Below are 14774 nucleotides of genomic sequence, written 5' to 3' on the forward strand. Positions count from 1 at the left end.
TATCTATCTTGGGGGACCTTTCCTTATCATGTTTTGGGAATGATTCCTTAATCATTGCATGTTCCTCATTGGAAGTGTGACCATCAACTTCTATCATGCCATTGTCATGGAGATCTTGGATGAGATTATTTGATCTATGACAATTGCTAGTCTTATGCCTCTTACTCTTTTGATATTTGCAAAAATCATCATCATTCCACCATGTAGGTTTTACCTTTGGTTCAAATGTTTGATTATCTGGAAATGTTATAAGCTTATTGGCAACCAACTTCTTCAATGTAGTTTCAATTGGTTCTCCCAATGGAGTGTATTTCCAAGGAGGTCTTTATGTTCTTTGTGTGGTCACTTGATTGTTGTAGTTAGATGAACTATCACTGGGTAAAGTTAACTTGGGTTTTACCACATTACCATCCACTACCCCATCATTGACAACATCTTGAAGAGCTCATTGTATAAGCCATCTAGGCTAGAATTCATTTCATCAACCATTTCCACAAGTATTGAATAATGTTATAAGGGATGAGTATAACTTTAATTCTTTTAAATAAGCAACCTAGTTTGGAAACAATGATTTAAAGGTACTCTTGCAAGGCCTAGGTATATTGCATCACACTAGTGGTTAAAAACTAAAATTGTTATGAATTATTTTGTCACATTTCTTATATGAATTCTATTAAAAATCCAATTCCTGAATAGAAAAGCTACAAATGTTTTAATCCAGTATGATAATGAATGCAAAAGTAGAAATTGTATTTATCTAATAAAAGAGTGTGAAATATGTGAAATTATGAGAGCGCATTTATAAAAACTACAAAAGCAAGGCACTAAAATCTACATCCTTCAAAAAGTGTACTCCTAAAATAGGTGAAGGTACACACACATGCAAATAGAGGAACACTATCTCAAATAAAAGGGTGCATTACACCTACAAAAAATAAATCAATATACGTAATATCTTTTCTTAGGATGCCAAACTAAAAAAAAATCATGAAAATACATAAAATGGGAAAATTGTTAAAATTATCCAACATCTATAATGACATCATGGGATAGAAGAGATGCATTCATGTGGAATAATATGCCAATGTTTTTTTTAGCTTCATTATCCCACATAAAGATATAAGGTGGTGAATTAGTGGTGAGACAGTGTGATATAAAGACAAAATTTTCTCATTTCCAACCATAAGAAATAAGGTCGGACACATAATATTTAGATATCAAGAGGTAATCTAATTTATCAAGGATGGTGCAAAGAAATATATGATGTTAGTATTTTTTTGTCAATTCAATTTTAGAAACCCTCAATAGTTTTTGAAATTAATTCAAGCTTTATACTTACCATATTATTTAATATAGTATAAATGAAATAATTAAAAATGGGGAAGTTACAAAAGATATTTTGTAACAGTATTATTTTGGACCATAATTACATGAACTAATAATTGGAAATGCCAAGTAATCATTTAAGTGAGTATGACATACTTGAAATTATGTTATGAATATTCACGAGACATAATGGTAAAATAAATATAGAGAAGGTTAAAAATATATTCATTACAACACAACATGTTGAATTGTAATGCATGCCACCACATATTCTCAAAGTGACATAGAAAAAATCAAGTATTTTCAATTTAGATGAAAGATAACAAAATGGTTGAGATTAGAATAACAAAATGATTGAGATTGGAATAGGAAAGATATGATAAGGTTGAGATTAGAATGAAAAAGCTAAAAAAAGAAAAAACATCTTGTAAGAAGGTTAAGATTAGAATACCAAAGCTACGTAAATTTGAAATTTGCTATAAATTCTTGATCTTGAATAATCAAGATTGAATTTCTCTATCTATCTATCACCATAAGTTAACATATTAAACTTACTTTAAAATAGAAAATGAATCTATAATATCAAGAATCCCTAACCCAAATGGAGTGTCACTTTCCTCGTCATATTCCCTTAGATACCAAACATATAATATCCTATTCTTTCACCTATATGTTGTTGGAGATATAATCTCAACTACATCCAACAAGTATAATCAGCTTAAAACCCTTATACACAATAAATCTCAACATCAAGACGAGATAGATTTTGCCATGGATTTGATAAAATATCTCATTAAATCTTCCAACTTGTCCTCTGTCTTAAAAACTAAATTTTCACAACCACCTCCAAGATATTTTCAACGTATGTGTTCAATATGTAGAATTCTTGAAGCCTCCAGCCCATTTCTACATGTGCTATAATTGTTATGTATTCCATAAAAAAGAGGGACTTTTAATCGATTAAGAGATGAATAAAAAGTTTTCCTTTCTTTTGTTCTACTCCATTTTTTCTTTGCTTTGTTTTGTGTTGTTCACTTCCCATCAGTGATATCAGAGCCCCCCTCATGGAAGTTTTGGAGAACCAGCCAATCGATTGTGTATGGGGAGTGTACAGATTCTTAAAGTAGATGAATAGTATTAAGAGTTTAAACAATGCGCTATCGTGGAAATCTTGAAAGCAAAAAGGTTAGCATAGAGTTGAAGCTGCAAATTAAAAAGAGTATTTAGACTGTGAATGATGCTTGTGAAATATAGTTACTACTAGAAGAAGATTAAATGTTTATATTATGTCAAATTGTTGTTGCAATGTTGTGGTTGAAGAAGATCTGTATAGTCTACCATACAACTTAAAAATCAAGCCAAAATTTCATAGAAGGGAGACGTTGAAAGTTGTTAATGCCACTGCTAAAGCCAAAAGTAGATTATTGAAAAGTGGAAGTTATCCCATCCACAAACAAAGTCAAAGGGTCGTTGCAGAGTTGTAGCACACTGATTTGTGAAGATTGATTTCTTCTTGTTTTGGTTGATTTTCATACTTCTTATACACCAAAAATTCCTTATGATGTGGCCTTGCTTGCTACAATACCAGCAACCACCATCTCTACTTTTGGATTGGACTCTTCCCTCTTTCTTTTGATCTTCCCCTATCATATGCAATCAAAGCTTTATTTGATGTTTTAGTCTCACTCATTCTCTTCCTTCACATTTTCTTTCTTAGAATTACACCAACAAAATCATCAAATTTCAATGAATTTGAACCAAAAACAGAGTTACTAACTATTAAAACCAAGTTATTCTATCTTTTTGTCAAAGAGGAGAAAATTAATAGAACCAAATATTCTTCATCAAAACTTATTTTTATACAAGCTAATTGATTAGTAACTATATTTAAAAAAATTTAAATCTTCTACTACAAAACGAGCTTCAACAACTACTTTATTAAAAATAACTTATTTGATGTTGAAGGATTTTCATACAGCTTATCTAGAATACTCATCAAATGAATAGTTCTTTTTTCTTTAGATATGTTAAATGGTACAAATAAAACAAGCACAATTGAATCACTCATAGTTCTTTTCTATCTAGTATATCACAATCTTCATTTAACATGTTTGTAGCTTTCTTCGTTTTACTATGTAATATTGCCATAAATCTCACTGGTATAAATAATTCTCCATCTAAATTTTACACAATGGATAATTGTGGCCATTGAACCTTTTGACCTTTCCTTCTTTGGTTGACATTGCTTTCACTCAGACTCGAGTCTCGCCTACTAAACACAACCACCTTTGATAGTAATTTTTAAATAACTAAGAGCAAATAAATGTAGTCAAAACAAAATTATAGGTATAGAAATAAGATAAAACATGAACTTATAGTGGTTTCATATCCAACAAATAAGGGTGGGTTGTAAAGACATTATGCTACATTCTATCTTAAATTTTACATTCATATGCATGTCAAAATATTAATACATAATAATAAATAGAATATTTTCAAATTAAGCAAGACATAAAATGTACGACTCGTTGTAAATAAAATACTCCAAACCAAAGGAAAAAATCTTTTTAGGTAGATTAAATACCTTTATTGGTATTTTTGGATAAATCCATTTAACATGTCTATACTAATTAATAAAAATTAGTGTGACCATTTAATTAACATGTCTATTATTCAATTAGTATAATCATTAATTAAAAAATTACAAATAATCTAATTCGTTTAACAACTTGGATAATCCATTAAACCATTTTCTCTAATATATATTTTTAAAACCCAATAATAGTTTTATAATTTTGATCTCATTTTACATCAACTATTGTTTATTCCTAGTGAAACCATTCATATTTTACCATGCTAAATTCCTTTCTCTAACAATGGGAATAGGAGTTCTCAAAAAACATTTTTTGACTTTATAAGGAATGCAAAAAAATATCATCCTCACCAATGACTATTGACATGATTCACTAACAAATGATCATGGTTAAACAATAAACCATTTTGCTAGACTCTCATTATCTAATGATAACCAGGACTTTTACAAAAACTTAACATGTGAATAGGACATACTAGGTGAACTAGTTATATAAAATATCTTATTTGCACCAATATACTTCCCTTCTATCCTATAAGGTTACTATACAACTCATTATACAATTTTAGAACCCTGTGTCAAGAATGCCACTCTCCACCAACTATACTAGACAATGGAAAAATATGATTGCTATATTGCTACCTTTTTAAAGATTTATAAAAAATAAGTGGCACAGTGTTGGACTTTTTTTAATCATTTTTCCAATTTCATGTATTTTCTTAAGTTCCTTTGGTTTTGTTTGCATAAAAAGCATATAACATTCATCTATTATTTTCTTTACTAGCCCCACTCTTCTATATGAGTTAACTTTTTCCATATTTACATATATAGAAATCTTCATATAATTTGGATGTAACAATTCTTCATGGGTTTATTTTCCACTCCCTCCTCCTTTTTTATCTTTTATAAATGCACTGCTTTCACACTTTCTCATGATGGATAAATATTTATTCTTCTTATTTATATGTCTTATTATTGGAGATTATAATATTTGTACCTAGTTTATTGGGGTATTAGAACTTGTGCCTATTTTATATCACAAATGTTATAAAATGATTCATAAAGTTTTGATAGTGTCAAAAAAATATTAAAAAGCACTTTACAACAAGTCCCTTGACAATTGTTAAGGAAACTTTATTTGTATGACCAAAGATCTTAAGCTTATCTCACAATATTCCATGTGTTGTACGGTACAAGTTAATGGCATAGGGTTACCGGTACTAATTTTCCCCTCTCACACGCGAGCGCAAGAAAGAGGAGTTAGGGTGTATGAATTCACCTCATAACGACATTGCTAAGCTGGCTGATTTCACCGAGAGACGATCTACAATGGAATCGATCTTATCCGTTAACACAAAACCATTTTTATTTCGCCGAGAGGCGATCTACAATGGAATCGATCTTATCCGTTAACACAAAACCATTTTTATAAGAAATTGATGTGCATTCAGATGTCAAAAATCTCAAGGAGTGGCGATATAGCTATAGCGGATTGTATTCTTGGCCAAGGTGAATATTATTGGCCAGTGCGACTATTCTTGGTTAGGGTGACCCAACTCTGCTTCAATATCTGGCAGTGATGTCAGAGGATTTGTGTAATGGTGTACAAGCAGAAAATTACACTTAATCCAATTTTGTAGGGCATTGTATCTCACTCTCATGCGTTACATTTTGTAGCGCATTTCACTCCACCATTGAGCGTTACATTTTCCATGACAAAGATGACTTAAAATAGTTAGTATTGCATAGGTTACCACTTTTCTCCATTCATACATAGCGAACATCTCTTACCATTTCTCCATTCGTTTCTTCGTTTACCTTTGGAAGTTCAGAGCCTCAACTATTTGAACATGATCATGTTCCTTTTGGTCACTACGATAGCTATGCAGTTGTATTCTCTTGCTTTCGACAAGCTTTAGGTTTGCATTTTCCTCTGTCAATATTTTATATTTAAGCCAAAGGAAGAAATACTGGCATTTCTCTCTGTATCTTTTCTAAATTTTCAATGGAGAAATTTTAGGAATTTGATTTAGAGAACAATGTTGAAATCATGGCATTCTTATTTTTATCATAGGCACACATTTGAATATTTTTATTATTTAGGTTGAAATCTATAAGTAAGTTGTTTCATAAAAGAGTTTTGAATTCATGGCGTTCTTATTTTGGAATATCTTCAACAATCTGTTGAGGAGCCAATCGATTTAAAGGTTTATATTTCATTAAATTCTGTCAAATCTCTGCCAAAAAATTATATTTACATGAGATATTGCCTAGAAATCTTAAAAAATCTCCATTCATAAATTCATAAGTGAATAGCCTTAAAGGCGTGAGAGTTCAGGGAGGTTAATGGGTGCGCTGGCCTAACAGAACTCCTAAAATTTGATTCGCTTTAATGGAAATGAAGCACAGTAATGTTGTAGAATTCTTTATTGCAGTTCATGTGTAACACACTTATCTCATAAATGACGGCAAACATATCGAGGATTTGAACTGTTGATCTGTTAATAACTTTTCTTTTTTATTTAATAGGTTTCCACTTTTGCATGCCACACACAGATTTTCGTCAGATTTGATTTCTTCATAAAACATAGGAATTCATTGATTACAACAGATATGCTCAGGTAATATCTGCTTATATTTGTTTGTCTGTAAGTTCAACTTTGATATTATTGCTACATAATATATTATAGTTGTCTTTGGTTTTGATGGGCAATTTGATTCATGATGTTATTTAGTCAATGTTAACATCTTGCATTCAATTGTTTATCTCTTTATGTTGGCAGAATATGTTTTCAAAAAAAGCCCTCAGTAGTTGTACCAAAAAATGGTCCGCGGTATATTGTTTGTTAGGGTTTCTTAAATCTTAAACAATAACAAATGTTGCAGGCAGTTTATTTGTAGGCCAATTTCATTACCTCTGTCTTGTGTGAACATATATTCAGTTTATTGTGATTCAGTTTATTGTGTATATCTCTGATGTGTTTTGTTTCTAACGGACCAGCATTGCAAGCACATACGGTTATGATCTAATATCTCTGCCAACTTCAGATTCAATTGACTCATTACAGGTATTTTGCATGTTATTGTATTGTCTTGTACAAATGAAAAAAGAAATCGCATATGTTAATATTATCTTTGTTCATTACCAGGTGCTTTGAACAGACAATTTGTTCTCCATTGTGCAATCAACACAAAAGCTGAGGCAAGTAGCACAATAACTATTAGCAAAGTTGAAAAGTTTCGATGACCATTTAAAAATTCCATTTTCTAGAGATATGCACTCTCTCAAATGCTCTATATTGTATAAGCTTAGAAGGGAATTTTCAGTGCATGCAAAACTAAAATCTCTGTTGCTTCTTCTTCTTCTCCGACCAACAGTAAAACTGCGAAGCTGATTCAATATAGGATGAAAAAATCATGATTCACAGCTACTGACCAACAGTAAAATTGCGCACTCCTACATATTAACATGTTTAAAAATGCATTGAAAAACTTTGCACCCCTACAAAACTTCAAAGAAATGAAAACACACGCATTTAGTTTACAGTAATAGGAAACATTTATTCAGCAAACACAAAGGACCCCATGAAAATAAGAACATATAAGAGGACTAACAAATGTTTTAGCAGATGCCCTTTTCTTTGTCCCCAGAGTTTTGAGGATGGCGGGCATGGCATCCCTTTCTTCGCCTATGACTATGGCTATCACCACCATTCAACTCTGTGATAGCTTCTTTTGCCTGCTGCCCCTTTTTATCTTCTTCACTAATGGCTAAGCCTTGAACTGCATGAATTATCTTAGGAGGAAGCTCTTCCAATTCCTTCGATACTCTGTCAACATCTGCAGCCAGGCGCTCTGCCAGCGTTCGGTTGAAGTCCTCTCTCACCACAACACGCAGAAGTGTAATGTGCTGAGCATCTGGAGCCATTGTATAGGCTGGAACAATCCACCAATATTTTCTTAGATGATTTGATATTTCATATTCATCGTGCTCAGTGTTGTCCTTGAGCGAGAAGGAGAAGGCCACTACAGGAACCCCCATGTCTTTGGATAATATTTTAAATTTCTCTGTTCTTTCCAGATTTTCTGTCAGAGTCCTGGCATTTGATAGTAATTTATTTAAAATTTGATAATTGTCACCAGCCCATGAGATTTTGAAAATTTTAACAATTCTGATGAGCTTCTCAGAATAATTTATTAAATTGTTAAATTTCAGTCATAGTTGGCCATTACAGATCCACTATATAACTAAGAAAAAAATTGAATTTAATAAAATATTTGTTAAGGGAGGTGAATTAAAAACATTATCAGCACAGTGCAGAATCAGAATTTAATTTTCAATGCTTTTTAGGTAGAATCCATATTATATATGCTCTCTAATATCTAGAAACTCTGTTTTTTAATAAATTATGGACCATTGTTTGAAAGTTTTTTGTTTTCCTTTATAACTTGTTACTACAGCTATGGATGAGAAGCACTTATTCTTCTTACATTTTCTTTTACACAGGTGTAATTTATAGGAAATATAATATTTTTCAAATTAGAAAGTTGCATATCATAGAATAAATTTAGAATATTAAATTTTAAAAAAAAATTAGAAATCATGAAAAAATAGATTTTTTTGCTTGAAATGTTAATTTAGATAGAATTTGTTCAAAATAGAAACTTTTCATTTTGTTTCATATTTTATTTTCTAAATTTACTATTAGTTACATCTTTTTCTTTCAAATTTGAAGATGAATATTATATTTCAAATAAAAAGATAGAAAATTATTCTAATATGAAACTCTAAAACTATAGGGTGCACTTAATTAAATGTATATTGATATAGATTTGTTAATTTAATGTTGTGTAGGCATTAAAATTTTTGTTCACCAAGCAAACACTTTCACATTTTCAGGAGAATTTGTCTTCCAGGTTAGTATGCTATTTTTTACAATAATTTTTTTTTGTGAAATAATTTTTAAAATATATTGTAAATTCTAATTTATAACAATAATCTATTTTATTTTTAGAAATTTTGGTTTTTAATAAATTCTAATTTATTACGTTCTCATCTTTTTTTTTAATTTATTTGTATATTCCATACCACCATATGCATTTAACAACAATTGTGTATGAAATTTGTTAATAATGTATCTATCACCATACACTCTCATAACAAGTTCAATCATTCTCTCTATACATAGATAATTCCAATATTCAATTGTTACAAATAATTCTACTTTTCTTCACAGTTTTTTTAAACTTCATTTCTACTCTGATCCTATCACATTATATAAATTAGAAATATAATTTATTGTGTAGCTATGGATCAACCAATATTGAATTTTGAATCGGAAGAGGAGAGGAGGCAATATCAAAGAGCACAAAGAAGAGAGTATCAAAGAGAATATCAAAGAGAATATAGGAGACGACAACGGGAACGTTTGACAGATGATCAAAGGGAAGAAGAAAGAAGAAGACAAAGTGAAGCTCGAAGACAAAGAAATGCTAGACGAGCAGAAGTAACAATACAAGAGTTGGAATTTCTAAATAGAGAGGAAGCTAATGTTATTACAAATAGTCATCAAAGAACATCTCAACAACTCTCTCATATTGAAAGAGACCAAAGGCAACAGGTTGATTCACATTCAAGTGGGCAGTACAATCAACCATCAAATCAAAATATTGAGTGTCATCTTCAGAATGAAAGCTCAAGGTCAATAGAATGAGTTGCAGAGACACCTCGACCTAGAAGTCAATTTGAGAATAATTTGGGTGCAGAAGGTGATGCACAAAATAGACAAAATACAAATGGAATGATTCGAGCTGATTTTCAAAGATTTCAAATGCAATTTCGACACCAATTAGATCGCTTTAGAATGCCAAGCATGTGTTATATTTTTCAAGAGTGTTATCTGGGAATTAAAGTAAATCGTAGCTCACAAGGTCCTATATGCACTAGATGTAGACAAGAGAGAGGAAACAATAGATTTTCAGCTTCAAACAATATGGATCTCGGGCCACAACCAGAAGAGCTTGCAAGTTTGACTCAAGTAGAAGAAATGTTGATTGCACGTGTCAACCCAATATTACAAGTTACACATGCAACAGGTGGTCAATACAAATACAAAGGACACACAATAAGTTTTCCACAAAATGTGGAACATATTTCAAACATTTTGCCACATACAATAGATCATTTGCCAATCATTATTGTTCGAAGAAGGGACCAACGTGGCACAAATTATAACTTTACAGTGAATAGGGATCGTGTGTACAAAGCACTTAAATACAAAATTGAGCATGATAAATATTATTCTGATGTCATAGTTAATGAGAATGCTCTCAATGATCTATCTAGCAATTTTGATGAAAATATTTTCAACAGATTGAAGACAGTGCATATGGAATTTGATTCTGATGCAAATGAAATCATATTTGTGGGTCCAATCATGGAAATAGATGAAGGTAATACAATTGACCACACAAATTCAATGGCTTCTAAACTACCTAATGCTCAAAAAGAAATGGAATTAATACATGCATGGATTAATAATCCTGATACAAATCAAACAGCATTGATCGATTGGCCAGCAATTGGTACATCTCCTATCAATGAGTATGTCACATTGGGATTACTTGATATGGCATTTCCAACATTGTTTCCTGATGGTAGATGTGATTGGTTAGAGCCACGAATGAGGCGAGTGCATTTGCATGAATTTGTGAAACATCTACTGCGGTATAGAGATCATCGATTTGGTCAACATCCAAGATTCAAATATTTTATGATGAACATGATTATGAGACATCGTGCACAAAATTCATCTGCAATCTTTGTAAAACGAGGTTTTCATGACATGCCAATCACTATCAATGAATTGCGTCAGCATATGGAAAATATGCCACAATCCCATTTGGCAGATAGGTTGATGCGGTTTGGAACATCATTGAGGGGTACAAGGTCATATTGGGCCAAATGTCATGCAGAATTAATAGACATGCTTCATCAAATAGGCTCCCCTACGATATTCTTCACATTAAGTGCAGCAGATATGTATTGGCCTGATTTGCATGCACTAATGCCGGGAACATCACCAACCACTCCACGAGAAGCTCAAAATTGGAGAAAGCAGAATGTTATCAACTACCCCCATATAGTTGCACATTACATGCACTTAAGACATTCAATATTTAGAAAAGAAATCCTAGAAAAAGGAATGAATGTTGAAGATTTTTGGTCTAGGTATGAGTGGCAACATAGGGGGTCACCACATGTGCATGGATTCATATGGATGAATGGAGCACCCAATATGGACAATATTGACTGGTCAAATGAAGAGCAACGAAAACATGCAGAAAAATACTTTCATTCCATTGTTCATGCATGGAATCCTAGAGAAGATCCACATCAACGAAATATACAGGCAAGTCTATGAAAACTTCAACATATATATGGTTTATTGTTTGACATAAAGTATTTTATAGCTTATGATGTAGCTAACATATTTGTTTTTATTTTAAATTGTAGGCATTTCAAAATTTTCCTCTACATCCATGTCTAAAAAATACAAGACAACTTGCAGAGATAGATATTGATAAGGACTATGAAGAGATCCTTAACTGTGTAGAATGACATACATTGTGTAGGGAGGGTGCATGCCTGTGAAAAAAAAGAGGAAAGATGGTTTGTAGGTAAATATTTATCAAATCAAATATTTATATAAGAATTAAATACTATACAAAAGAAAAGTAACCAAATATTTATGACAAGTCTTGATATTTTTTATAGGTATAATGCTCCTTGGCCTTTGAATCTCAGTGGGTCCAAATTATATGAAGATATAGAAACAGGTGAAAAAAAATTTGAACCTGCAAGAAATGATGATAGGGTGAATTCACATAATCGTCACATATTGCAATTATGGAGAGCAAATATAGATTGGCAACCTATTCTTTCCAAACATGCAGTAGTCAAATATATTGCCAAGTATGCAGCGAAAGCAGAGAAAAGCTCTGAAACATATCACCAGATGTTGATGTGCCTCTCCAACATGGAAGACCCTAATGATTTAGCTGCTCGAGCATATAGAAGGCTTCTGACTGAAACAATTATTGAAAGGGACATTGGTGCTCAAGAAACATGTCACATGTTGTTAGAACTTCCATTAGTAGAGAGTAGCAGAAGATTTGTTAATCTAAATGTCTCACGTGAGGTGTTCAAACTTGTAACTATAAATGATGAAGAGAATAATGAAGAGCAGACAAAATCTTTCATTGATGGATATAAAACAAGGCCTCTTTGTATGGAAGGTGTCACATTAATTGATGCAGCTAGATCATGGATATATAATCCTAAAAGAAAACGAGACAACAAATGGGAACCAAGGGAAAGAGAAGCAATTGTTAGAGTTTTTCCTAGGTTTGTATCTCTTCCTCCACGTGAGTCAAATAAATGGATTGACTTTTGTTTATCAGAGTTATTACTCTACAAACCATTTCGTGACATAGAAAGGGATATTGGTCATGATGATGACTCTATGATAGCAAATTGGGAGTCATTTACCTACAATCCTTGGCATGTCGAACGAATAACAAGTATTGAAAATGCAGAGGCTAATACTGATTCAGAAATTGAAGAGAATGAAGCTATTCAGAGAAATACCATAGAGCATGAATGGGAAATTATATCTAGGCTACATCATGGTCAAAATATACAATTTTCAGAAATAGATATGTTGGGGAGAAGAGACATTGATAGACATACAAATTGGTCTACTGATTATCAAGGTGAAGAGTACACAACTACAGCAATCAGTTTCATAACTAACATGAAGGATCATGGATGTCTTATATATGATGATATACCCCAATGCATCAACTACATGACCCTCAGTGATAAGCAAAAAAAGGCAGTTGATATAATTATGACACACTATCAGAGGAGTCAAAATAAAGTGCCATTGTTCATGATAATTCAGGGAACAGCAGGTACAGGAAAGTCATATTTAACTGGTGCCATCAGTCAAGCTCTTGAAAATGCTGCAATGCCATCTCGTTCTCCCCTTCTATTACTCGCACCAACAGGAGTTGCAGCGTTCAATATAGGGGCCTCTACAGTTCATTCCAAATTGAGAATCCCAATACGAGATTTCACTCAACTACAGGGAACAAGACTTGCCATTTTTCAAGAAGAAATGGCGCATATCAAGTACATTTTGATTGATGAAATGAGCTTCATTGGTCAAAACATGTTGGAAAACATAGATTCTCGACTCCGACAAGCATACCCACAAAGTGCACACCTAAGTTTTGCAGGTATGCATTTAATTTTGAGTAATGAGGAAAAATAAATTTCAATAACAATATTATATATTTTAAAAATAATTATTTTGAATTATCTTTCAGGTATATCTATGATTTTGGTAGGAGATTTGGGTCAATTGCCTCTGGTTAATGATAGACCTGCATATGCCAGTAATAGACGGGCAAAGCTACTATGGGAGGAATTCAAAATTGTGGTTACTTTAGATAAAATATTCAGACAAGATGGAGAAAATATTCAGCAACAAAGATTTCGTCAACTTTTGACAAATCTAAGAGATGCAAACCCTCAAATTGATGATTGGAAGCTACTAATGATGAGAACCCCTACTAACATAGATGCTGCAAGTAATTCTGAATTTGAAAATACTGTCCATTTGTTCTCCACAAATGACAATGTTCATAGTCATAATAAAAAAATGTTATATTCATTGAGGCATCCCGTTGCACGAAGTGTTGCAACAAAAGCAGGAAGTGTTAATATAGCAGAAGATTTCTCAACTGGTGAACTTGATCTAGAGTTATTGATCAGTAAGAATTCAAGGGTCATGCTAACTTCAAACCTTTGGATACAAGCAGGTCTTGTAAATGGAGCTTTGGGATATGTTCAAAAGATTGTCTACAAGCCAGGAAGTGCTCCACCTGACCCACCGACATATGTGATGGTTGAATTTGATAATTACTCAGGATTACCATTTGAAGATCATCATCCAAATACAATTCCAATAACACCAATACAAAAGGGCAGAACACTTCAGCTACCATTGAGATTGGCATGGGCATTGACTATACATAAATCTCAAGGATTGACTCTTCCAAAAGTAACTATCGATATAGGACCAAGAGAAAGAACTGGATTGACATTTGTTGCAGTATCTCGTGTAAAATCTCTAGAGGGTTTGAGAATAATGCCACCATTTACATATGATCGTTATGAGAAAATGAAAAAGGGTAGACAACTTGTGAAGCGCAAGGCTGAGGAAAATAGGCTCAAACTTTTGGAAGATAATTGATGTAATATATTTTTTGTTGAATTTTTTTTTATTGTCTTTGACACCTCTGTTCTTTATTGCCACTATAATTATTTCTAATATTTAATATATCATATATGCTTTCACAATGTCTACTCAATAATTATAAATGATAAGAAATATTACATGAATTCAATCAATGAAAGGTTTTTTGTTTCCATACAAATCTCTAGAGGGCTTTAAAATAATATTACCATTCATTATGAGAAAATAAAAAAGGGTAGACAACTTTCCAAAAATAAGGCTAAATAAAATAAACTCAAATTTGTAGGAGATTAAATTTGTGTATATATTTTTTTGATCAAATTTGCTTCCATGGCTCTAATACTTGTGTTATGTCTGCCCACAACAAATAATTGTTAACATTTTATACACCACTAAATGCTTCCACAATATCTATTAAATAAACAAATATAAATTATCAGTTAATGTTACATAAATTTAAACAAGCCATTTATTTATTTATTTCCATATCCAGTATAAATTTCATTTGAAATGTGAAGGAGATTTCCTTT

At 32.0% G+C, this 14774-nt stretch overlaps 1 protein-coding gene across 1 annotated transcript; it reads left to right on the forward strand.

The window, feature by feature from the left end:
- Nucleotides 1-9912: 9912 nt before the first annotated feature.
- On the forward strand, nucleotides 9913-14241 carry LOC131876152 (uncharacterized). Its single transcript, XM_059220964.1, has 4 exons — nucleotides 9913-11331; nucleotides 11536-11591; nucleotides 11697-13222; nucleotides 13313-14241. Exons 1-4 carry the CDS (start codon nucleotides 9913-9915, stop codon nucleotides 14239-14241), a joined length of 3930 nt encoding a protein of 1309 aa, XP_059076947.1.
- Nucleotides 14242-14774: the final 533 nt, after the last annotated feature.

This window comes from Cryptomeria japonica, chromosome 5 (assembly GCF_030272615.1).
Source record: "Cryptomeria japonica chromosome 5, Sugi_1.0, whole genome shotgun sequence".
Lineage (NCBI taxonomy): Eukaryota > Viridiplantae > Streptophyta > Pinopsida > Cupressales > Cupressaceae > Cryptomeria > Cryptomeria japonica.